Source organism: Xiphophorus hellerii, chromosome 22 (genome assembly GCF_003331165.1).
Source record: "Xiphophorus hellerii strain 12219 chromosome 22, Xiphophorus_hellerii-4.1, whole genome shotgun sequence".
Taxonomy (NCBI): Eukaryota; Metazoa; Chordata; class Actinopteri; order Cyprinodontiformes; family Poeciliidae; genus Xiphophorus; species Xiphophorus hellerii.
The window spans coordinates 24,735,822-24,760,908 of NC_045693.1; the positions used below are offsets into that span (position 1 = coordinate 24,735,822).

Consider the following 25,087-nt stretch of genomic DNA (forward strand, 5'->3'; position numbering starts at 1 on the left):
CTTGGAAAACGTGATTTCCTAAAAAAAAAAAAAAGAAAGAAAGAAAGAAAGAAAGAAAAGAAAAAAAGAAACATATAAGTTTACGTCGAACTATGTCATATATATGTACAATAATGTATGTTCACCTTGGTACTACCTGGTTATCGAGGTAAGAACGGGCAAAATCACATGACAAAAGGAGCAACATGAAACACCCTAGATTTACTATATTTTCCTTTTAAACTATTTTAAGCCAGCTAATCTAATTAAACTTTTATACCATTTTGTGGAGGAAGCTAATAGCCACCAAAGAGAAATTTCTACCTTCCTTTTTTTTTTTTTTATAAAGGTTTGACTTCTGTAATACTAATAAAGGTTTTTCCACTGATTATTGAGAAGTTTCTCTCCTTTTCTCTCTTGAAGTTTGTTTTCTGACAGGCATTTCTCTAAAGTTAAGAAATATGTACAAGAATCGATTTTGAAATTAATTGCGTGTTTTTTGTTTGTTTGTTTTGAGTGTGTTTATATTCTATTACAAAATAGCCATTTATACCCTACAAGAAATATAACTCATGGTAGCATGTAGTGCTGAATGACAGATTTTTTCCCCCCATCACATCAGAAAAAAGGCAAAGTTTCACCTAATGTTTAATGTTTCACCTTAAATATGAAACATTAAACATGAAAACATTTCACATTAGTGGCATTTACAACTTTTTGCATGTTTCAATAAAAATGTCCTCTATTATATGGCTGCCGTTTCGATCCAGCATCTACTACTGGGTGTCTATGATGGGAATTATGTTTCTTTTTCTGGATCCGAACCACTTGGCTCAGCAGGAAGAGCCGGATTCTTCGACTGCCAAACGGTTCTTCGCATTATATATAATTAAGCCAGCCAAGATTTCGTTTTCTACTGGTGAACGTATGTAAGCATGTCATTCTCACTACATCCTTCTTATTAAGCGGACGGTAAAATCTTCAATCACATCGAGCAGTGAGAGCGTTTTACTGGTGCTACATATTGTACCAACCGGCTCAATATGCTGACTCGCTAACGATCAGATTTGTATTTACCGTGTTGTGTTAAAGCTTGTAGAAACTTTATACGCAGAGTTATAAACATACACGAAGCCAAAAGAAAGCTTCTTTCATCGATCTTTGTGTATGTGTGTTGTTGCACTTATGCCGAATTTGAACCATCTGTAAATATTTATGCCGTGAAGCATTAAGCATTAATCTTGGAGTGGCATTTTGCACCTTTAGAGCTTGAGTTTATCAGCAATGGCATTTTCCAGTCTAGTTAATCGTACTAATAATGATACATTTCTGAGTTCTGATGCAGGTGGGATGAGGAAATACTGCCCCCGTCTGGTAAAGATGTGTCATTTCACTTCTCACAGGCCTCTGGAAAAAGACCAGAAAAACCCCTGTTGAAATATAAAAATTTCATTTTTATATTAATAAATAAAATACTAATTAAAAAAAGCTAAATGGCCAGACACATCACATCCACAATGCTGTTTGCACTGAGGAAAATTCTTGGGACATGCAGACTTTGTATTAAAACAGGCGTATGAAATGATAGATTATGCTTTATGAAACAGCTATGGCTTCTTACTAACAAGAAATTTAAAAGCCAGATTGTTTGGTTGGACATCTACAATAAACTTAATAAACCATATGTTTTTAAGCAACAGTTGAGGCCTTCAGTCATAGTAGATGCTTTTTCTGAAGTCACCAAAAGCAAAAAGTGCATTCCCCCTCATGAATGTTATCTCAACCGTTGATATTTCTATTATGATACAGTGCAATTGCAATGCTCAGAGTTCACATGATCACAATGAATTAGCCATCGTAGTGCAAGCCAATCAAACGTCATGAAACATTGTGAAGCTGGTACGTTGAGTCACTCAACAAAATACCAAAAAGGTATTAAAAAGAACAGGAGCCATATTATTTTATACACATTTTTAATTTTTAACGTCAAGTCATCAGATACAGTGTTTCATGACTTAAGTGAATCACTGACAATACGCAAGAGTTATCCATCGATTCACTCACCTCCAGAGAACAAAGTCTGATAAGAAGCTTTTTTTAAAGATCAAGTTGAACCGATCCGATAAGCAGCCGATCTGCTGCTTTTCAGATCAAAGTAAACTCATACTCATTATTTTTCTAGATTAAAAAAAAAGTCTGGCAGTGGACAAATATAAATCCATCTAAACCCTCAAATAATCCTGACATTCTTTTTCATGTGAACATGTATATCTGCAGAGAGCAGCGAAGGGGCTTAAGGAGTTCTGCATCACAGGCGTGCCTCTGGAGTTTTGGGTCTACATTGCGGGGGCGGGGGGGTCGGCCCGACCGAGTGCAGTCATACTCCCAGGAAAGCCACAGCTGTATCCCTCTCTTCTATAAGCTCTGCTGCGGTGGCGTCCATCTTGGACCGAGAAAAGTCATTGATTGCCAGGCCCTCCACAATCTTCCAGGTCTTATCCTAATGAGAGAAGAACAAAACAAAAACAGCACTCTTATAACACGACAATCCTCAGTGAGCTTGCTGATATGTGAAAGCGAGGTCATATCAGAGGCACCTTGATCTGGACAGGGAACGAGTAGATGAGGTCTTCTGGGACTGCATAGGAGTTTCCAGTGGAGTAGATCCCCATAGAGGTGAATTCACCCTGCAGAAAAGACAGAAAAATTTAGATAACTGGAACAGAAATGATCTTAGCAGCTACGTAAGAAAAATAGAGCAAATCAACAACATAGCAGCACACACATTTCAAACTGTGTCTGAAAAGCATTATTGTGGCATCAAAATTCAAACTAACAATGATTAAAAATAAAGAATAATCAGAAGCTTGCACAGACATTTTCAGGGGAAGGTGCTCAACATGGAACAGGCAGGTGACTTAGTAGAGAGACAATTTTTTTTTTAGGCACAGCTTAAACAAGCAGGTATGTACATCAATTTCAATTATCAATAGCCATTTTCTGCCTGATGCAGATGTTTATTAATGTTCTAAACTCTACAAGTTGGTTTGTCTCAAACTGGCAACACCACAACAAAGTATAAGCAATGCAACAACACAGAACATGGCTATAAGAGGAATCATCCATTCTTCTACATGTAGCCAGTGTTGATATATGACAGAAATTATTCTTAGAACGTTAAGATTAATTAGATTAACTACAATCACTGGGAACTGATAACAAAATGATGTTAGGCACAATTGCAAATATGTGGGGCATTGGTAATATAGCCTTTTAAATCCAGAAATGCTACTTATGGGGCAAACACTACTATGACGACGTATTAGGGCCACAATGAAAAAATTAAATTAAAGTAAATAAATAAAGTCTCTAGAGCTGTGCGATTTAAATGTTGAATATATACTTAGCAATATACAGAGCGATATGTGTGTGTCCTTAAGACTGTCATTGTAAATTGACAATCAAAACGATCCCCCCTTCACTGATCAATAAAGTGTTATCTTATTACCCTGTAATATTACCAGCATTAAGTAAAAATAATATGAGAATAAAGACATATTGCGAGAATAAAGCCGTATGAGAATAAAGTAAAAATGATAGGAGAATAAAATTATGGTATTATGACAACAAAAGAAAAAAAAGTGCTATTAGGAAACTTACCTCTGGGGTACCAACCCAGATGTCCCTCATGTGGTCACAGATGGCTTTTGCTGCAGACATGGCGCTGGACAGCTTTCTCGCCTTGATGACTGCAGCACCTCTTTGTTGAACAGTCTGTAAAAAGAGAACATGGACTTCTTAATTAAATCAAAAACGATTCTTAATGACATCAAAAACTTGAGTGGCCCTTTGAAGATTGAAGCAAAAATGTTTGGACCCTGAAATGATGAAAGGTTTAATTGTTGTAGCAGCCAATTCCTAACTTATTAGGGTCAGCAAACCCCTGCCCACTGCAATAAGTGTGGAGGGTGCTCCATTTACTGCCAATATGTAAACATATCAAAAGGTACAGGTTTGGCTCTGACAGAGAAGACATCAACTCACAGCTATAAAATCCCCTTTGAGCCAAGCATCGTCCTTGACCGCGTCAAAGCAGGCGAGCTCACTGCCAGACATGTTGACCTTGCAGTGGTGCACATCTGGGTACTGGGTCGACGAGTGGTTGCCCCAGATAATGACATTCGTCACCTGCGTGGCTGGAACACCGCAGCGGATTGCCACCTGCAGCGTGTGAGAGGGTGAGAGTTCACATTTCATCACAGAGTTGGTAAGCAAACAGAAACTAAAGTGCCTTAAGAAGGTAAGGGACCTGGGAGCGAGCCCGGTTGTGGTCCAGACGTGTGAGGCAGGAGAAGTTTTCTTTAGGGATGGAGGGAGCGGACTTGGCTGCTATCAGGCAGTTGGTGTTCGCAGGGTTTCCCACAACCAGCACCTGAAAATGGACCCAGCTACATATAACCCTGGTAACTTCTCATGTCAAGGCACAAATCTGTAACTGTAAGGAACATGTCCAAAATGTTAAAGAAGCAACACAAGAGAAATAAATGTTACCTTGACGGTCTTCTTAGCATACTTATCCAAGGCGGCCCCTTGGCTCTTGAAAATGTTCACGTTAGCTTTTAGAAGGTCCTTCCTCTCCATCCCCTCCTTCCTGGGCATTGAGCCCACCAGGATGGCCACATCCAGGTCTTTGAAGGCCACCTCCTCCTTGTCAGTGGGCACAATATCTGTGAAAGGAGAAAATAAACTGCTGATTTATTGTGTGTTTTTTCACAATAAGACCCCAAAACCTGAGGACAACAAGTTGTCCAACTTATCAAGAAATGCACCATAAGGAGGTTAAATGACTATAGGCCTGTTGCTCTGATGTCTGTGGTAATGACATTCTTTGAGCGAGTGATGTTGAAGCGTCTGAAGGACCCCCTGCCGTTTGCTTACTGACCTGAGCAAACAGGTCAGCAGGTGCTGCAGTCAACTTGGGACTTAACTTCATCCTGCACCACCTCGACCATTCAGGGACATTTGCCAGGATCCTGTTTGTGGACTTCAGCTCAGCCTTCAACACTATTAAACCAGACACCTGTCACTGTAAGCTTCCACATAAAAACCGTCAGTACTGGCACCCCAAACCCAAGAGGTGTGTTGTCTTCCCAATCCTCCTTTCTCACTGCAACACTGACCGGACTCCTGAAGTTAGCAGGTGATACCACTGTCACTGGACTGATCCAGGACATTGATGAGTCTGCACACAGATGGGAGGTGGATTGGCTGATCCACCGTTTTGGTCAGAACCACCTTGATCTTAACCCACTCAACCCAATTGAGATGACGGTGAACTTCTGGATAACACACCCTACCATCCTCAACAGTGTTCCCTGTGGATCACTTCAAGTTCAAGGGAGCCACCCTTTGTCGAGACCTGAGACGGTCCTCATACATAGACATTATTTGGAAGAGACTGTACTTCCTGCTGCTGGTCATCTTCCATATGGCCATCATTCAGTCTGTCCTGTGCTTGACCATCACTGTGCAGTATGGCTAATCCACAAAACAGGATAACACAACAAACAACTAGGTATGTTGAGAGAATCATCAAGGCCGATCTTCCCTCCATCCAGGTCTTGTCCAATTCAAGGGTTAGGAAACAAACCACTTGTATTTTTGCAGACCCCACACATCCTGGAAACTGTTTGGACTTTTGCATTCAGATCAGTGATACATAGCATTATTTGAAGAAAAACAGCTGTCACAGAGCGTTTCTATCCTAGGCTCTCCAGTGAACACTCAACACTCAGTGCCCAGATTGACACTATGCATTTTGCACCAATTCAACCTCGTCTTCCTTGCTTGTAAAAACATCGTATAACACATTTACCAGTTTGTCCCTTGAGTTTGTGGGCTGTTTCGTGCATAAATGATGCCTTGGTCAGACTTAAAATGACTTGGAAATTAAAAACAAACAAAACAAATCAAGCTATTGACAATGGTCACATACTAGAGTGACAAACATGACTAAATGGACCCTGAACGTTTGTCATGGAGACCCAGAATTGTATTTGTCCATCTCTGTCGGTGTTTAAAGCTGTGCTGTATTTGCACTGCAGCTGGTTAATACAGGGGCCACTCAGTGCCTGTCCAAACAAAGCATCATTTCACAAAGAGAAAAAAAAAAAATCTAGGTCACAATGGAGTTGGCACATAATGGCCCCTCACACCCGATCTCACGATGAGGGTTACAATAGCGACACCTAAAAGACTTTTACACATTAAGGTCAGGTGGCCTAATCTAAGGTCTCCAGAGGAGACAAAGCAGAGCCATGCACAATTCCTGGGCTTAACATTTAGTTCAGAGAGTAAAAGACAATCATTTCTAAACCAAATAAAAAGTGTAATAAAAGGTCCTCAGGAGTGGGCAGCTGCTATTGTTGGATGATTTGGGAATGCTATCAGTAGACTTGAAATAAGAATTTATATGATTTGGCAACCGGACTTAAAATTGACACTAAATTGTAAAGTGAACAAGTAGTTGCACATTTTTTGTCATTCCATTTAAATGTTTTGAACATCATTAAAAACAGCCACAAAGGCTTGTTCCACTTGAGATTACGCTACAACATCTATAATTAGGAAACCAAACAGTTCCAAAGTAGTCTAATTCAGCAAATCTTTATCTAGACTACAATGACTAATTTGAACTGATCTATGTTATTGCATTGCTGCTGATCATTGTGCCTCTTTGGATACCTTTGAAGTTTTGGCTTTATTGATGTTTTCGAACCCATCTTGGAGATTGAGGAATTAAAGGTGATTGCTACAATCATCTCATGACATACTGTAAAGACTTCAAAAAGTCTACTAAAAAAATCTACTAGCAGAAGCCCATTCAGGCCAGTGAAAAAAAACAGTTGATTGGCCTGAAAGGGTAGCAGAACTAAGCTAAATAGGGTGTAATACTAAGTGATTAAGAAATTCTTTACAATTTTAGCATTTTTATGGAAGTTTGTTTTCCTTAATTTCTAAAAATATCAAACTACAAGCATTTACAGTGCGTAGGTTACATTTAAAAAGGTGCAAAATAGAAGTAGTAAGGAAATATTTGGCAACATGCAGGTAAGAGAAGCAGGCTATCATTTGGGGCAAATTGACCTGGAACCAATACCACTAAAAGCCTATCTAAGTAAGCACATCTAAGTGATTTGTTATTTCTTAAAAAAAAAAAAAAAACAGACTCAAAAACAAGCTTAATGAAGATGGAAATAAAAACAAACACATGTGAATGTTTTATTTATTTGAGAAATCCCAGCCATAAAGAAAATAATGGCACAACTCACTAAGTCAGCAATGCAAATCTAATTATTATAATGTAAAAAAAGACAGCAGAGGGGACTTTCAAAATGTTGTGGATCATAAATAGAGATGAATGCCACTGGGGTTGTAAAACAGGCTCAGCAGTGACTTTACTTTGTGAGAAAATTGAACCAAACACAACTCCCTACCTGTATTCTCACTGCATTTTTACAGAGACCAAGAGTTTGATTACATACAGCATCTTATCGTGGTACTCTGGCTGCACTCTGGCTGCAATATGGGAGACTGAGAAGTTCACTAAATTCTGTTTAGACTCGAGACTTAGGGCTCTAAACAGAACGGGACTTCTCACAATCACTCCGATAAGATTTTAAATAGCTATTTAATAGAAAGTGTGTTTCAGCCATTTGGTTGAAGACAAATGTGTGGTTAATTCAATTAGTCATCTTTTACACTAATCTGGTGAATGATCCCTAGGAAGAGATCTCATTTTATTGCATTGTTGAATTTATTTTTCCTCATAGTTTGAAATGTTTACCTCTCAGAAGTGGAAGGGAACAGTCCTGCAGTTCCATGACCACCCCCTCTAACACTGGCAGCATGGGAGTAATGTCCAAAAGAAGCAAGATGATTGGCTAATAAATGAAAGAGACAAGAGATATTTAGTATTAGATTAAACATAACGAAGCATATTAAATTAATATGGTGTGTATTTAATTATGAAGTGTATTGTGTGAGGCTTCAGACACACTGCACGAGTAAAGCTGTAAGACTCGGTGACAACTGTGTGTGCCAAACGGATCAAGTGGTTTTAAAAATGGACTAAGACACTTGGCACAAGATCCTCCTCACTGACTTCAAGGACAATCCTCTTTCATCGGAGGCCACGTGGGTGAGTGAGTGGAGTCTCTTCAACTCCAACATAGACAACGTCTGCTCATTACCACCAGTGTTGGGTAAGTTACTTTAAAAATGTAATCCGTTACAGTTACAAGTTACCTTGTTTAAAATGTAATTGTAGTGTAACTTTTTCGATTACTTTTAAAAAGTAATGTAACTAATTACTTTTGATTACTTTTGGATTACTTTGAGGTTTTAATGAGTATTGACCCATGTTCAACATTTAATTTTTGAGAACTGAGTGGGAACCTTAAAAGAGCACTAAGCTGAGAGGGAATTGCTGACAGGCAATCACAGGAGGTCCACAAGAAGAGATGCCAGCACCAGGCATGTAAGATTTTCTCAGACTCCTCTCATCGGGCCATACTCTTTTCTGCTCCTCCCCCAGGCTCTACCATTTACGCAGTTTGCAGACTAACACAAGCAGGTTCAGAAACCACTTCTTTCCTACAGCGGTCACCTTATTGAACTCTTCCCAAAGACCAGTCTTTCCTTCCCCTCTATCCATACCTTACTGTACCATCCCAACATTTGTACAGTGTTCCTCTTCAATTCGCACTTGTATAGCCCTATCTATAGTGGCTCTGCACATACATGCATTTCCCTAGGGGTAATTTATTTATTCTGCTGCACATATCTATCAACCATCTTTCCTTACCCTAGCTGTGAATAACTGCATTTTATCTCTAAATACTGCATGCTGTACAATCTGCACACGTTGCACTTGATTAGATGCCAAACTGCATTTCATTACTTCATACATGTGCAATGACAATGAAGTGCTCTAGTTTAGTAATAAATAAGCAAAGTAAGACTTTTACATCACATTTTATTTTTCTTGATTTTTTTCTTTGCACACCCTTGCTTGTAAAAGTAAACACGGCACAATACAGTGCATCAAGAATTAAGATGGACGATGGGTCCCGAGTATCAGATGGACTAAACGTGCCTTTCAGAAGAACGCCTGGATGCTTCCTCTGAAAAGAGAGAGAGAAAAAAAGATAGAAGAAAAATATACTATAATTAATAATTATATGTTCAAAGTAGCATTAATTGGGGCCTGCCCATAGCAATGCATAAGGAGAGTAGTGACTGACTTGCGAAGCAAGTGATAAAATTCCACAAGCTAATGACTACTATTTAGCTAAGCTTAGCATTGATGCTAATTTTTAGCATCAGAACGCTGGGTCCAAACCGACGGGCACACTTTGGCAGGCCCCAGTTAAATTTCTTCAGGAATTTTCTAGTTTACTTTATGTTCATCATGAAAACCATAACACTAGCACATTGCATACAATGTCTCATGGGAAAGAATAGATTCCAACGTTTGTCATGCATCAACACCAAACAGTCAAATATTCGTAAAACAATACGCTTCGTCTATCAGTGAGTTGCACTTACCTCTAAATGTTTCCTCAGGTTTGACATAGATTGCTTCGACGTGGACAAGTTCTTGATAGCCGGCAAACACTTCTTGCACTGCACGGTTAAATTTGAGCCGTTTTCACATATGTAAATGAAATGCTCCTTATATTTCCAGTGCTGGAAGGCTGTCGTTTTTGATGCGCTGCTTGAGCTGAAATGGAACCGTCCGCTCGCTTGCTGTTCCTCCAGGAGGCTCCGCCAGCACAGGACGGAACATCAGTGGCATTGCGGCTGGCAAATATGATAGAGACAAGGAGCCGTAGCGGGAAACGGCGATATACGGCGCAAAGCAATAAAAATATCATTACATATTTCGCTAAGTTTTTTGTTCATATTTTTTTTTAAATGTAACTAAATTTGTAATTCTTAATATTTTCGGAAGTAACTGTAACTGAATTACATATTTTCTCATTGTAACTGTAACGAATTACAGTTACTCTTTTTTTGTAATTAAATTACGTAACGTCGTTACATGTAATCCGTTACTACCCAACACTGATTACCACCCCCCTTCAAAATATGGCGGGGGGCGTTCGCCACATTCACAGCAGTTTCCAAACACCTGTCAATATCTGTCACACTGTTACTGCGCCTCTACACCACATAATGAGATAATGGGGGTTAGCGGCTTGTTAGGGTACGATAAAGCCCATCTTTACCTGATCTTTGCCAAAGACATCTCCCTTGGCGATGCTCAGCAACAAAGAGTATGCAATCTGTCCAGCAGCGCCGGTCACCAGCACTCTGATAGGCTCAGACTGAAAAATACAAAGTGAAGAAACAGAAGTACAATTTTTCTTGCTTTTATAAAGGTGGTTTTCTGAAGGTGGCAGGTAATTGTATTTTTTATACACAGAGCAGGGATTTCTATTTTTTGTTAACTGGATTAAATAGATCAGGGGGTCAATGTATTAATAGACCCTTTGGTCTCTATTAGGAACCTACTGTTGCATAACAAAACCAGGATAAATTTAGGTTATCAGCTGATCCACGTCTCCACCGTTCATTCATTACCTTAAATTTCACTCTAACGCAAAATAAGCACATCGTTTTAAGAGAGAACAAATGAACTACAAATTGGTTGAACTTTCTTATCTTTCACCAACTTATTTCAAATTAAAAACATTTTTTTATCACTAACTAAAAGAAAAATGACAACACTTTTTACTCGACAAGTTAAATACATATCTACAATACTCTGGAAAAGAAATCCTTTAATTGAGCATCTTCTGTTTCTAGTACTTACCATGCTGACAGAACAACTCGAACTGTTCTCCCCCCCACTTCTGACTGACGACAGAAGTCACTCCTATTTAAAGCCTCTTTTCACTACGACACTTTTACATGTCATACGGCAGACTGAGCATGTATGGAATTGTAGTTCATTATCGTTACATTCTAAGCCTTTACCGAAAGGGGCTAACTCAGCTCAAGAAAACAACAATTAGATACTATTTTTTGCATTCTTCTCGGTGTTGAAATGTGCTTTCATTTGGATTCAATTGAATTCACACCATCTGCAATGAGTACTGAGATCAATAGCCGCTTTTTAGAACAGCAAGCGAGCTAGCTAGCTAGAATTAGCCCTGTTAGAGCCTCTTGTGGTTGCTTAGCTACGTAGAAGCCGCGAGCGTTGCTAGCTGGTAGCCTAGCCGCTTGTCAGAAGGACACACAGAACAAGGACTTCAGAAACAACAATTGGCACAGCAGTGACCTTAGCATAAATTATTCATATAAGACAAAGCCAAAGAGATATAAACAAGTTCAGTGAGAGACGGGCATTAAGTTTGGATAAGTTTCGTTCACGTCCTGAGGAAACTTGCAACCAATTAAAGTGAAAAGTATATGCCATATTGAATACCAAGAATATAACAAAGGTAAGGTAATGACTATATTTATCTTTTCCTCGAATTTTACTTTTTCTGCTTGTATAAGTGGTGTTCTTTTTGATGCATATGTGCATTGTTATTAGAAAAACCGTCTTACAATTCCCTGTTATCATGTTTCTTTAGTAATATAGCGTTACACTTGACATATTACCAAACACTGAAATGGCATTACCTAATATGACGTAATATTTAATAATAGTACTTGTCTCCGTGAAAATTGTGGTGTTACTATCTAGAAAATAGAGTTAAAAATATCTAAAAACAGGTCAACATCTGTGGGTGCTTTAACTAAAGGAAATTGTAAATTTAATATTTAATTTAAGTCCATGTAAAGTTTACCAGGGTAATAATAACAGCAATTAAAAAGGGGCTGGTGTGTGTGTGTGTGTGTGTGTGTTCAGCATCTAAAAACTTACATCAATGTCTCTAAAGAAAATATAAGTAAGATTCTATACATTTTGTATCCCACATACCAGAATTTTGGCAGCAATACCTGATTTAAGATGACTCCTCAAGTTTTTATTAGAATATTTTGTTTCATTTGGCTCCTTTTTTCTTGGTTTATCCGTTTATTATGACATTTATTTACACCTGTCAATGAGTAGATTGACATGTGTGCAGAGTAGTATCCAACAACAACAACAAAAAAAAATACTACTATACTTAATTGAACTGAGGGAAACAGAAATTAGATTTTTGCTCAGCTTTAGAAATAAAGTTGACATTGTGAAATAAATTAATGTTATAACTGAGATAATATTGTATGCATTTCTTCCAAAAAATATGTGTTCTGTGTTTTATTTATTCATTAAGGTGAAAGGTAAAACGCAAACTGAATAGCTTTTTCCAATCATGCCTATTGATATTTTCAACTCCAGATATCTCCACTACATTAAACTATTTTAATCTAAATTAAACATGACATATTTTCTTGTTTCTAAGGTGGTTAAAGGTACAATATTTGAAAGAAAATTGTGTCATATCTGGCGTTGATTTCCAACACTTGTCAGACTAAAAGAACTCAATGAAGCTTATCCATAGTGTTCATTTGAGCCTTATGTATCCAACATAATTTTCTCAACCTAAATTAATATTTACATTTTCATATTGTTCTGTTTTTAAGATTGACCACACCACACTAACATGAGCCTACACCTGGCCTTAGTTTATGTGTTCTCACCTGGCAGTGACAGACCCCAATGTGCATGCTCCCTTTCTCGAGATGGTCTGTGTTTGATAGCTTCATTCAGAGCTGTATAAAGCAGCTGTTGTTTCCTGTTTAATTCGTATCCTTATGTGTAATAAATACTCGCTTTCCATTGGTACTGGCATGAGGAAAAACAGGAGTCTGTAGCTTTCAGATTATGACTGTGAGTTTAAGAAAATGGAAAGAACAATGCAATATTGAAATTTCTGTACTATTGAATCCGCCTGAAAATATGTCGCACGCACTAACTTAAAGATTTTGTACATACCAAGGCTGCAGATGTCCACATTGTAACATAAGATATTTAGACAGAGAGATTTTTATTTTATTTTAATGAAATACATACTGGTAGCATAGATAAATGTTTTTTACAAACAACGGCTGCTTAAAAAAAAAACAAAAAAACAGAATAGTGTAGCCTACCAGCCAGGAAAAGCCATCAATAATCATCTATATCTTCCTCCTGCGCACTAGGAGGATTTTCCCACCTGATAGTCTGGTAGACTTGCTTCGATTGGGGACCAAAATTTGTTACATTTTTAGCTGTTGCTGTTTGCTTTCACACTGCACTGTGTTAAATGAGCCAAACCATTGCAAAATCTATTCTCCCCCCTGTTGCAACCCTTTCCCTGTGTTGGTGCTGCACCACTTGTGGGAAATGACACAAAGGCCTCAGAAGCAAATATGAGCTAAACTTCCTTCTCTGAAAAATTTTAAGAAAAATGGTGTAGCATCAGATTTGAGCAAAAGTAGTGGCTTATAGTTTGCGGTACACAAATAAAAACTATAATCCGCAGTTTTCAAATAAACAGTTTTTTCGAGGGTTGCAACTTTTGTAACCCACATCGACATGTGTCCAAACGTCTTGTTCATGCTTGGTATACTTTCCTGACTAGAAGTTCTGGATAGGATTTTGATGAGGTGAATTTGCTGGCACTATTATACAATGGCCATTAAAGCATTGGTATCGGTAGGAATTGGTACTTTCAGTAATGTGAGCAGATACCAAGTCCTGCTGGAAATTTAAATGTGCATCTCCATTAAGCTTGTCAGTAGAGAAGGGCTCTAAAAAGTCCTGGTTAACACCTGAACTTTGGACCACCTCAGCCCAGGTAAGACACTTCTGATGTTCCTGGTTTAGGAGTGGCCTAACACAAGGAATACAACACTTGTAGAACAGTAAGGCAATGGAGATCCACACCTTGTGAATCTCCCCCTTGTGACATGAAGAAGTCTTGATTTCTTCATGATCCTCTGAAGGTTGCGATTAGTACAATGTTTGAATTAATAAAAAGAGTAGATTGACAAGTGGGAGAAATAGTAATGAGACAAAATAATGTGCTTTAAATGGCAACATTTTCTAAACTTTAGAATCAATTAATGAAATGTCTATTTTCACAAATTTCATAGCTTTCAATGCATTCAGTAAAATCCCTTTAGGTCTGTTATTATTCTTTAAGACATGTGACAGCAATGACTGCATTGCTGTGAATGTTACTTGATCCGTCTGACTACAGTGTTTGTTTTCCTCTCTGACAGTCTCCACAGTCAGGTTGACTTGAGGGGATTAGGCATACTTTGTCTTCGTGAAAAAAGGAAATCGTAATAAACCAAGAAGCAGCAGCTGGCCACCTGATAGTATCTGGTGCCAGCTTGCACGCTAGCTTGATCCTTTGTGTTTGTGCAAGTGTGAAAACTATCGGCATTGTGGGTGTTTTTTTAGAGGTGAGACCTGGAGCACAGAGCCAAAAGAAAGTAGAAAGAGGTCATATGTGTATAATAATATATGTACAAAGTGCATATATTATTGGATCGTGGACATTCATATACACACACAAGCAGACACAGAACCTACATTCTCATTCCTGCTCTGAGTGACAAAGGTCCTTATAAGCGTTTGACAGCATGTCCCCTGTCCACTCCATCTCCTCCTTTTCTTGTTCATCTCTTCAGCTCTATCTCCACTCTCCCCATTTTATCTCTTCCTATTCTACCCCTCCATTTGTCCCTGTAGAGAGCACCTGAGTGACCCTGTTACACTGGCGCTTGGAGGCAGGCAGGGCGGTCGCACCCACCGGCCTCGGTATCGCCCCTTCTTATCTGCCTTCAGTAGACCAAATAGCCCTGACAGACTATCAGCGCTCACAATGAGATTGTAAGTTCCATTGAAACACAAAAGCACACAAAAAAGACACAAGCCCAGCAGATAATTACATTACCGTGACTGTTATCTGTCATTCAGTTCGGCATCTCTTTTCTTCTGACACCACTTTATTTACCTTGTGATGTTCCTGTGACTTAGAAGCATCATGTCCCTGCCTTAGATTAGCTGATGAAGTTGTAGAGATGAGTTTTGTCCCACTGTATCTTCTTCACAGTGGGTTTTAACAAAAACCCATGTGAACCTGTTCTTTCTTTATCAATACTTGCAGTAACAATCTTAATTCACTAGGCGTCAGTATGCGGCCAGTTTTAAGTGCCTGGACATCACTTTTCCTGGCATTTGGGAAAAGATGTTTTTTTTTCCCTTTGAAGAAGCTTCTGTATCACTTGTTGCCATAGCAGAAGCTCTGTGTTTGAGTAAGAGATTATAAGTTGGCAGTTGGCAGTTCAAAGTATCATACTGAAATTTGATAACTATGAAAAAGTAAAGGATTTTAACACTACTTTGCTTTGTTTAACAAAATTATGACTGGTTTATTCAGTACATATAAAACTATTCCAATTCTCTGCTCTGGCAAGGTATCTAAAAAAGCAGACATCAGGTCATCATAGATTTACTTAGCAGTAAAGACTATAATGCAAAAATAAGGCATAGAAAAAATGTGGTAGTTATTGCCTTGCTATGATACTCATACCCCTGCACTTTTCCACTTTTTGTCACACTGCAAGCACAAAATCAAATTTCCTTACATAAAATGTTAGGAAAGTGATATATTGCTTTCAAAATTCATAAATAGATATTTAAAAAGTGTGATCTGCATTTGTGTTCATTTAGCCTTATAGTGGACCCCACTTACGGTTTAGTCTGGGATTTTCTGTGGAATGTAGCACCTAATTATTTGCAAAAATAATTTGTGGATTTTTTCATATTGCACATCATAGAAATATTCGGAGGAAAATACTGCTTGGGCGGCTGAATTACCTAGCCGCAATACTACTTGGCATGGTATTGGCTGGCTATTACAAATCTGCCAATCAAGGAGCACCATTCATTTTCCTTGGCACTGATTGACTGTACCCCCAAAAGATTGTTGGCAGAAGACTTTAGACTGCTGGTCATAAAGACCCTGAGAGTCCTGCAATTTTTACATGTGTCCTTTGTCCCAAAATTTAATGACTAAGCTGCATCACTAGCATTCAGCCATGCTCTACAGAGCTCTGCTAATGATGAACTAATATTGGAGCCAGGTGTGCTGAAGCAGAGAGATATCTAAACCTTGCAGGAGATGGCCCTTGAGGTTTGGATTTTGAGACCGCTGCTGTAGTCTTTAGCTTCTGCAGGAGTTCAAAGATGGTTTCCACTGTTTGTATTAATGCATTTTAAGGTATGTATCCTTAATATGAATTATTGAAATAGGGAGTTGCAGGTGTTTTTAGAGGGGATCTCAAATCTTTATGGATTTCAACTACTCATAATGGTCCCTGACCTCCACAAGTACCAGTAGTACACTACATGCACCAGAATAAAATCCATAGCACCTTCAGAAGTCACCTACTTGTTAAATTGACTCCATATGTGTGTAATTTATTCTCAGTAGAAATCTAGATGTTCTGTGAAGGCCTTTAGGTTTCTTTTGGAGGACACTAGGGAACAAACAGCCTCATCGAGATCAAGGAACACATCACTAACCTACACACAGAACACTATATTTGGAGAAAAGCTATCAATGAACACACCACTAGCACACCATCGCAATGGTGACACATGATGCTGGTGTCATCATGTTGTGGAAAAGGGCCTTTCTTCAGCAAGAACAGGAAAGCTGGTCAGAATTGGTTGGAACTAATTGTACCTGTTGGAGGCTGAAATAGGTTTGAGAATGGTCCACAGGTACTCTGTCCAGCAGGACAATGGCCCTAAACATACAACTAGAGTTACTATGAAGCGGTTTAATGAAATCATATTTGATACCCCAGTCAAAGCCCAGACCAAACTCAAATTGAGAAAATGTGGCAAGACTTAGAAAAGGCTTTTAACAGATACTCTCTGTCCAGTCTGACTGAGCAAGAGCCATTTAAAAAAACTACTAAACATTCCAATCTTGAGATGTTTAAAGCAGATGCAGGCCCATCCCAAAAGATATGCTGCTGTAATTGCTTTAAAACCATGTTTTCATTTCCTTCTATATGTATTTGGAATTTTGCGTTAGTCTGTCACATAAATCCCAATACAATATGTTAAAGTTTGTAACTGGAATGTGGCAGAATGTGAAAAAGTGTTAAGGATTATGAATAGGTTCACAAAGCTAACAAAAATAAAAATATTGAAGTATTTCTTCTCCAGGGTGCAATATTACGCTACAGGTCTGCTTGAGCTGTTGTCTGTACGGTTTTGGCACCTTCAGGACATGGCCTTGAGGGATGTGAAATGTTTCCTGTCTGGCTTGATGTGCCTGCAGTGTCTGTGATTGAAACCGGAGAATGACTTTGTTTCTAGCCAAGTGCTGGCATGCTGTGTAGGAGAAAAAGAAAAAAACCAACACTCAATCAGAAAGAACACAGACCTCTGCAAACAGACTAACTAACTTCTTGGCACTGAAGCAGAACTATTCAATTAAATCTCATGGAGGACACACACACTCATACACACACACACTGAGACATCTGAGGTGTGTCTCTTCCTCACTGTTAGCTGCCTTGACTACATACTGCAACTCTCTCTTTGCCCCCCCACCCTCAAGGGGTGTTTGCATAGGGAAATGATCCGTGAAATGGGTTTGATGGAATCAAACTCCATATTAAGACAAATACATATTTCATAGCAGCTGATGGACTGATTGACGGGGTGGTGTCTTCATTTCTTCTCTGCGTCACTGCCAAAGAAGATGATTATCGGCAACAGCAATATGAAGACGGATCATGGCCTGGTTTCTTCGAAGAGGAGATGAGTTGTTGACTTGTCATGCTATGACTTTGAATGACTCTTGGTGTGAGTAGTAGTGCAGTTTCGAAGCAATTCTTTCCCTGACTTTGACCACAAGGGGGCACCAAACTGTCACATGTTGTTGCTCAGCAACTGTCCCAACTGAGCTCTCTCTCTCTCCTCTGCTGTTGACAGCATCCCACACACTCCAAACTCACTGAAGGATGACCAAAAATGCAGCAGCAACAAGCCTCCTGAATCTGCAGCCAAATGATGTGGCAGCAAACTTGCAGAGTGGAATGTTGTCTATGTTTTTTTTTTTTCAGCAATGTGACTGTTGTTTTTGCATAACAAGGCTGGCTGACAAACCTTTCGCCCCACAAACCACCCATCACTGTTCAATAACTTCAAAACCCAAATCCATCCAATTGGGTCAGCGATGGCAACCTGGTGCTGAAGCTGGCGGTCACAGCCCTCTGCACAGCCATAATGGCCTGTGGCACAACTACGAAGAGGGGGCGGGGAAGGGACGGGGGGGGTCACGTAACTGACAACATTCCTAGTACTTCCAAGAGGCCGGTCGTCTGCAGGTTTACCAGCAGCGCTGCTCGTCTCTGTTTATCTGCACAGTCTAAAAGGAAAAGAATGTTTTCCCCCCACAACACGGCTGTGTGGGGATTAAAGCCCATTCTGAGTGGCCCCGGGTCGTGCAGCAGATGTTAGCCAGGATAGCACTCGTTACCGTGCCAACGGTGAGCCTGCAGGATTGGCCCGTCCAGATGACTCTAAGCCTATACATGTAAGGGAGAGGATGGGGAAGCTGTGAATAAAAGGAGAGCCCAATGTACGTTAAAGAGAATGTTGGTGGGAATTACTTCACGGTGTTCGTTCATGAGGTTACCTGCATCCCATCGGGGATTTCCATCATCACCACACACCTTAAACATATGTGGTTTCTTTAGGTTGCTTATCTCTAATTTTGGAATGTTTTTCTTAAAAATAGACCCTCCAGCTTTTTAAAAATGTACTCAGTGAGAGAACGTAAATATTTTATTAAGAAATTTCAGCTGCACTGGAGTCGAAAGTGATGTAATACCTATGCTGTACCAGCATTTGGCAATGATGTCAACATTAACAACAATAAAACTCACAAGAAGTCCTGTGTGAGGCTAACCAGCTCTTTGCTAGTGGTTCTTCCATAACCGTGGTTAGTGGTTATCCCGTCAGACCCTCAATGTCCGAAACCACACACAAGAAAGGTGCACAGAGTAAAAAACTGGGTCCAAATGACTCTAACTCTTAAGACCACAGGAGTGTTGATTCTCAGCTATCCAATTCCATACGGACACATCACAAATACCTCCAAAACCTTTGATTTTAGCTGCATAGCTTTATTACTTAGTCAAAGTTACTCTGAGTGGATGCCACCCCCATGTTGGACTGTTTTGCATCAGAGTCTTTTGAATGTAAGACACCAAATTCAGATCAAATCTTTTGTTCAAGCAAGAAACCAGACCAGGCTAGTCTTTGGAGCTGTGGGTGGTTAAATATTTGTTTTGCATGGTATGCTATGCTAACTGAGTCTTTTCTATACTTGCTATTGTTTTTTACCTTTTAGACCTCTATTTAAGCTTCATGCATTAACAACTTTATTCTGAGTTTGAACTGAAGAACTTCTAGACGTCTATCGGACTAGTGCTTTTCTGTGTCCAGACTTATCTCTGAACCGAGTGAGCCTCCTACCCTGTGAATAGCTACTACTATCACACATGCCGGATATAAAAGCGATTTTTTCCTTTTGCCCCGAGTGAATTCTGATGTGGATATTGTGGATTCTGTGGAAAACAGTTTGTCACTTTAAAGCTTACATTTTTCTTGACTAATTTCACATTCTCTCTCTTCTTAGATGAGAAACATTTCTTAAATCTCTGAAATAGTCACTCAAAAATAGTTATTCTTGAGATCTTAGTACTCTTATTGGCTTTATTGTCAGAAATAGTTGCTATTTCATTCTAGTTGTTTAACTCTTTCTGGCTGTCATTGGACAATCATTGGACAGTCAGAAAGAGGAAACAAGGTCTGACAAAACAAGACTTGACCCAGCTTATATTATTTCACAGCCCAGCTATTGTCCTGAGCACAGAGTAGAAATTACCATTGTATATTTTAGGGCTGATCGCCAAGGTGACTCTCAATATAGTGAAATAGGAAGTTCTTAAAAGCAAACAGAGCTCAACACAGCAGACACTGAAAGTTTTTTGTTTGTTCAGTTCCATAATGGCATTACTCTGAGGACAAGTGTTGGACAGAGCAGGGCAGTTTCACGCATGGCTGCATGTTTGGGCTCTCTGACAGGTGGAGAATAGCCAGATGTGTGTTTGTTTGCTTGAGTGCATGTGCTTTAACATGTGCATTGTTGCTGTATTTTAGCTGTTTTCAAATGTCAGCAGGAGTCTAATTGACTCCTTTACTGCAGGTAACAGGAAGAATTTTGCTCAGATTTTCCTAAATGGACACTGCCTACTGCCTTTACTGACTCTCTTTGTAAGTGTGAATGAAATAAAGCATAATTTCTTTGGAAAAAATAGATAAGAATGAGTACGCCATACAACTGTGAAACTAAAAGAACCACTGTTAGATTAGGGAACTAGGGAGAGCAAGAAATTGTGTTTTGTCTTACATTGTTGAAATCAATCTTTAATGTTATGTCAATCTTTATTGATGTAATAGAAGCCTTGGAATGTTCTAGGTTATGGAGTGATGCAAAAGGTCTTCAGCATTTGCTTCTTGAACACATTGTCAGCCAGTGCTTGTAGTAAAATTCACTGAAGATCAGTTTGCAACAAGAATTGCAGTTTCAAGGTTTTTATTGTAGCTCTCATATCATTGCATGGTGGTCAATTCAAATTCAAAAATACCTTATTGATCCCAAATGGAAATTAAATGTTGAAACTTATTGACATGTTCCAAGTTTTTCTGTGTATTTATTTAGAGTTTTCTGTGTCTCTGAGTCTCCGTGCTGTCCTGTCCTCCCCTTGATTGTTCCCTGTGTCTCGTTTCCTTGATTACCCTCTGTGTATTTAACTCCACCTGTGTTCCTTGTTCATCATCGGGTCCTTGTCGTGTGTCTAAGCAAGTCGTGTGTTGTCGTTTGTCCTCGTATGTCCTGTTGCTACCAGTGCTGAGCCTCTGCCTTCCGCTCTGCAGTGCTGCCAGGATTTTGGACTGTTTTTTGGATTTGTTTGCACCTCGTTCTAATTATTAAATCACCATTATCATCTCATCCTGGGTCTGCTGTGTCTGCCTCACCATTCACACCACTGCACTACATGACACTTATATTAATTAAAATTCTTTAAAGAGTTATTGCAGATAGTGATGGCTGTTGGCAGGAAAGATCTCTGAGTGTAATGTGAATGTGTGAATCTAAAGTCACACAACTGTGAATCTCCTTTTCAGATTATTATTATTCACAGTATCCAACTCAATTAAGTGAGAGTATGAGGCCATATAAACTTTCTTATCACGCCGCTGAGATTGATGATCCAAAGAAAGCTGTATAAGTTAACAGCACTGATATTAGCACATGTCAGGCACAGCCCCATATCCAATATTTGGTTGATCTCTGGGTTGCAGTTAAAGCTGATTCATCTGTCCATCTGTCCGTCCTCCCAATCCAATCCAATCCAATCCAATCCAATGCAATACCATTTCCTCCTATCCTTGTATCATACCCCATTTCATTCTTAACCTTCCTTCTGTTCTTCCTTCATTCCATATTTCCATACTTCCTTCACTCCCTTCTTCACTGCCCTTCTATTCTTCCTTGTGTCTACTTTCTTTTTGTTCTACTTTTATTCCAATTTTTGTTCTTGTCTTTCATCTTTCTTTCTCTCCCGTGTCCTTTCTTCCTTCTACTTTCTGGTTTTGGCAAGTTCCATACTTAAATTCTGTCTTGATTTTCTGTATGTTTATTTAAAATGAATGCTAAGGGCTGAGAGCTCTTGAAACTTGTCTGAAAAAATGTGGACTCTTTTGATAAGGAATGTGTAGATGCCCTAACTTTTGTCCTTAATCACAAACACGAGACTTTACAGGAATCATCTTACATCACCATGAAGGCAGAAGCGCTAAAGAAAGACTACTCCAACTATTGATTTTTTTCTTTTTATTAGTTTTAAAAATATTCTTGTTTGTTCATTTTCAGTGTTTTATTTCCATAGTTCATTGATTGCATTTAATATGTTTGATTGCTTGGCTCTGCGGTGGTGAAATAAGACGAATATAAACCTGATGAATTGCCAAAAAAGTTTTATTCCACTTTCTAGACAGGGTAGTACTGTAGCTAGAGGAAAACAGAGATATGACACCATCATCCATCTCTGAGGTCACGTCGTAGAGAACAAACTTCTTGGTTTGAGTGAGATCGATCTGCAACCACTCTGTGCCACGTCAACCTGTCAGAGAGACAGATGGGCAGAAAGAGTTCTTGCCCACAGAGAAGTGTTCGAGGTGTCACGGCCTCATTTCTGAGATGACAGACAGCGTATGTGTGAGTGTGTGACGGCTAAATAAGACCGCTGAGAGGTCTCGGGGACGTTCAGCCTGACCTCTCATTTTACCAGAGTGCATTTCACTGTGTGCATCTGACAACAACTTTAAAGGACTTCTTCTTCCTGACCTCTTGATGGGTCTGTGTGCATGTAGCTGAAGGTGGATATTGGTTCTCAATCCCTCAGGAAGACTCTAAGAATTTGTTTTCATTGTTGTTTTTCTGTCCAACCCTTGTTGTCAGGGCTCATCATCATCTTGCATGTTTTAGATGTCTCTGCTCCAGTACGCGTTTTCCTCCTTAGCATGCCATGAAATCTTGCTGTAGCCTGTTAATCATCCTGATATTGAAGTAAGGAGTGTGACAGCCAAAGCATATTCAAGTCTTTAAATGGCCCAGTCAAAGCTGAGTTTAGTCACAATATTACATTGAGAATTGCACGGGAGTATTTGAAAGTTAATGTATCTAACCACTGCTTAAACTAGTTTATGAAGAATGGTTAAAAAGCACAGTTTTCAAAATTTATTGACAACTTTTGAAAACCATGTATAATTTTGCTTCCACTCACAATTATGCAATACATTGTTGTGCTATCACATAACATTCCAATGTAGTGCATTAAACATTGTGGCTGTACATGGACAAAATGTGGAAAAAGTATACCTTTCGAATGCCTTATGGCATTATGTATATTATGGTAATAACAATGACGTGCGTACATGTGTATTACTGTAGTACTGTATTATATGTAGTACATGAAAAACTATTATACACAAACAGGCACAGTACAGTTGAACTGAGATAAACATTGACCTTTTTTTCTCCACACTTCGAGTAAAGGCTGCAAAGTGGGTGTTTCAGACTTGCAAACAACTCTGAGTGAATGATGACTATGTTTATGTTGATTGTGTAAACCCACAACTGTTTGCTCACAAGTTTGCCATTCTGTGTTCACAATGAATTTGCGCTAACTCGACAGAAAATTTGTTTCAAGTAGTGACAAATGGTTTCCGGACAAGAGTCACGGGGTGAAAGAAGTTGGAATGTGCATATGGTTAATGTCAAAGTCATTGTCAAATTTATTTACAGAGCCATTTCAAAAAACAATAGATGATGAGCAAAGTGCAATGCAATTTCACCAAACAGTAAAAAATAAAATTCATATTAAAGCAAAAATAATAAAATAAATAATGAACTATTTCTCCTATTGTAACATTATTATGGTTTTGATACCTCGGCTCCAGGATACTGAGAAATCGTGAGTTATGTGTGTAAGTGTAGCCTTGTATTTAATACATTGAAGGGACCATTTTCCTAACACATGCTACGTTGTGGGTACCTACTGTGTTTTTGGTTAGGCATTAGGTTCAGGACTAAGGTGTGAATTGAATTTAGGTTGACTTAAGGTAAAGTCCCTGTGGTTAGGTATATAGTGGTAATGGTAATGTTTTATGATCAATTTTAGTGAAAATAATTTGATTGTATTTTACCAACATATCAATAAATGTATGGGACCTTTTACCAGCCTGTTGCACTAAAGGGTTTGCAAATGTCTTTAATCAAAAATAACTTGGTCTTGTTCATTATTAGTCAAGAAAATAAAAATGAAAAATGATTTTTATTATTTAGAATTTATTATTTATATTGCATTTAATTGATCATTTTTTTATGTTTAGAATTAATTATTTTCTTTTGTCTTTTCGACATTATTGAAGTATGCTAGATTGCTGATTTTATTTATATTTATATAATAGGCCAAATTTCAATAGATTGCTTCTTACATATTTTAAGGAAAATTTCATTAAAAAATAGTGTGTAAGGAAAATCCCTGTAGTTCAAGAGCAACTGTTATTCCTCTGTAAACAATCATTTTAATTTATGGTAATTTTTATAAAAATAATCATGATGGACTTTTAAGCCTTACATTTACCACAGTAGCACACAGAAAGGTTCAAAGTCTCACCACAAATAACAGAATCTTTTGTTCTCCATTTATTTGAATTATTTATTTTGGAATTTAAATATAACATAAGAAATGTAAGTGTTGTACTGTATATAGACTTTGTTGCATGTCTGGACAGACCTGTTTCTATATTTGCTGTGGTGGGTATGTGGCAGTTTGTTTAGTATTTATACCAGTGTTTGTCGGAAGGTGAGGGGCAAACAACAGGCCACCAAGTCAGGCTATAAGAAGAAAATCTCCAACAACATAAACAAAACCACAGTCATGAGTCTCCTTTGGTGTGACGAGGTCAAAACCCCTGACTCCTTGAAGTCAGGCGGCAATTGTGCTGCTGGTTTGGAAGTATTGTCTTTCCTGGCTGTGGGTTGTGCTGCAGGGCGGATACTCACGTTTAGTGAAACACTTCTCTAGATTAGGCCTATTAGTTGAGCAGTCAATCATTGCTGTTTAAATGAAAATACTGATATTAAATTGCCAATATTATAGATGCCTAATCAAGACTTTACAACAGTTTTCCCTCTGAACATTTCTTTCACTAAATTCCACTCGCTCTCAGTTATTTCTAAAGGTCTCTGTTTGTGTTTCTGCTTCAGGCATTGGGTAAATACCTTTAGTGGAGTAGCTGAGGTATTTACCCCCTTCCCACCTTCTTTTACCCATTACCTCCACTAATGACGTTTACACATCTGCTTAGAAGGAGGATCCACTCATCTTTCTGTCTCTCTCTGTCTGTCGTCTTTAGAGACCTTTTGCAGATGCAAGAAAAAAACTAAGGGAA

General features: G+C 38.7%; 2 protein-coding genes across 6 annotated transcripts in view; one reads left to right on the forward strand and one right to left on the reverse strand.

Moving 5' to 3' along the window:
• Nucleotides 1-1,935: 1,935 nt before the first annotated feature.
• On the reverse strand, nucleotides 1,936-10,986 carry mdh1ab (malate dehydrogenase 1Ab, NAD (soluble)). The gene is made up of 9 exons (XM_032553712.1): nucleotides 10,859-10,986; nucleotides 10,272-10,370; nucleotides 7,826-7,922; nucleotides 4,531-4,706; nucleotides 4,289-4,411; nucleotides 4,024-4,200; nucleotides 3,640-3,753; nucleotides 2,577-2,666; nucleotides 1,936-2,479 (listed from the first exon to the last, which is right to left on the reverse strand). Exons 1-9 carry the CDS (start codon nucleotides 10,859-10,861, stop codon nucleotides 2,357-2,359), a joined length of 1,002 nt encoding a protein of 333 aa, XP_032409603.1. The 5' UTR covers nucleotides 10,862-10,986; the 3' UTR covers nucleotides 1,936-2,356.
• A 45-nt stretch (nucleotides 10,987-11,031) lies between these two features.
• Nucleotides 11,032-25,087, forward strand: part of wdpcp (WD repeat containing planar cell polarity effector) — a 102,614-nt gene continuing 88,558 nt past the window's right edge. For 3 of the 5 annotated variants that reach the window (XM_032553705.1, XM_032553708.1, XM_032553709.1), the window contains exons 1-2: nucleotides 11,032-11,489; nucleotides 14,662-14,863. The gene's annotated coding sequence lies outside the window, so the exon portion shown is untranslated. The remainder of the gene's footprint in view (nucleotides 11,490-14,661; nucleotides 14,864-25,087) is intronic. The other 2 variants (XM_032553706.1, XM_032553707.1) reach the window with 2 other exon arrangements.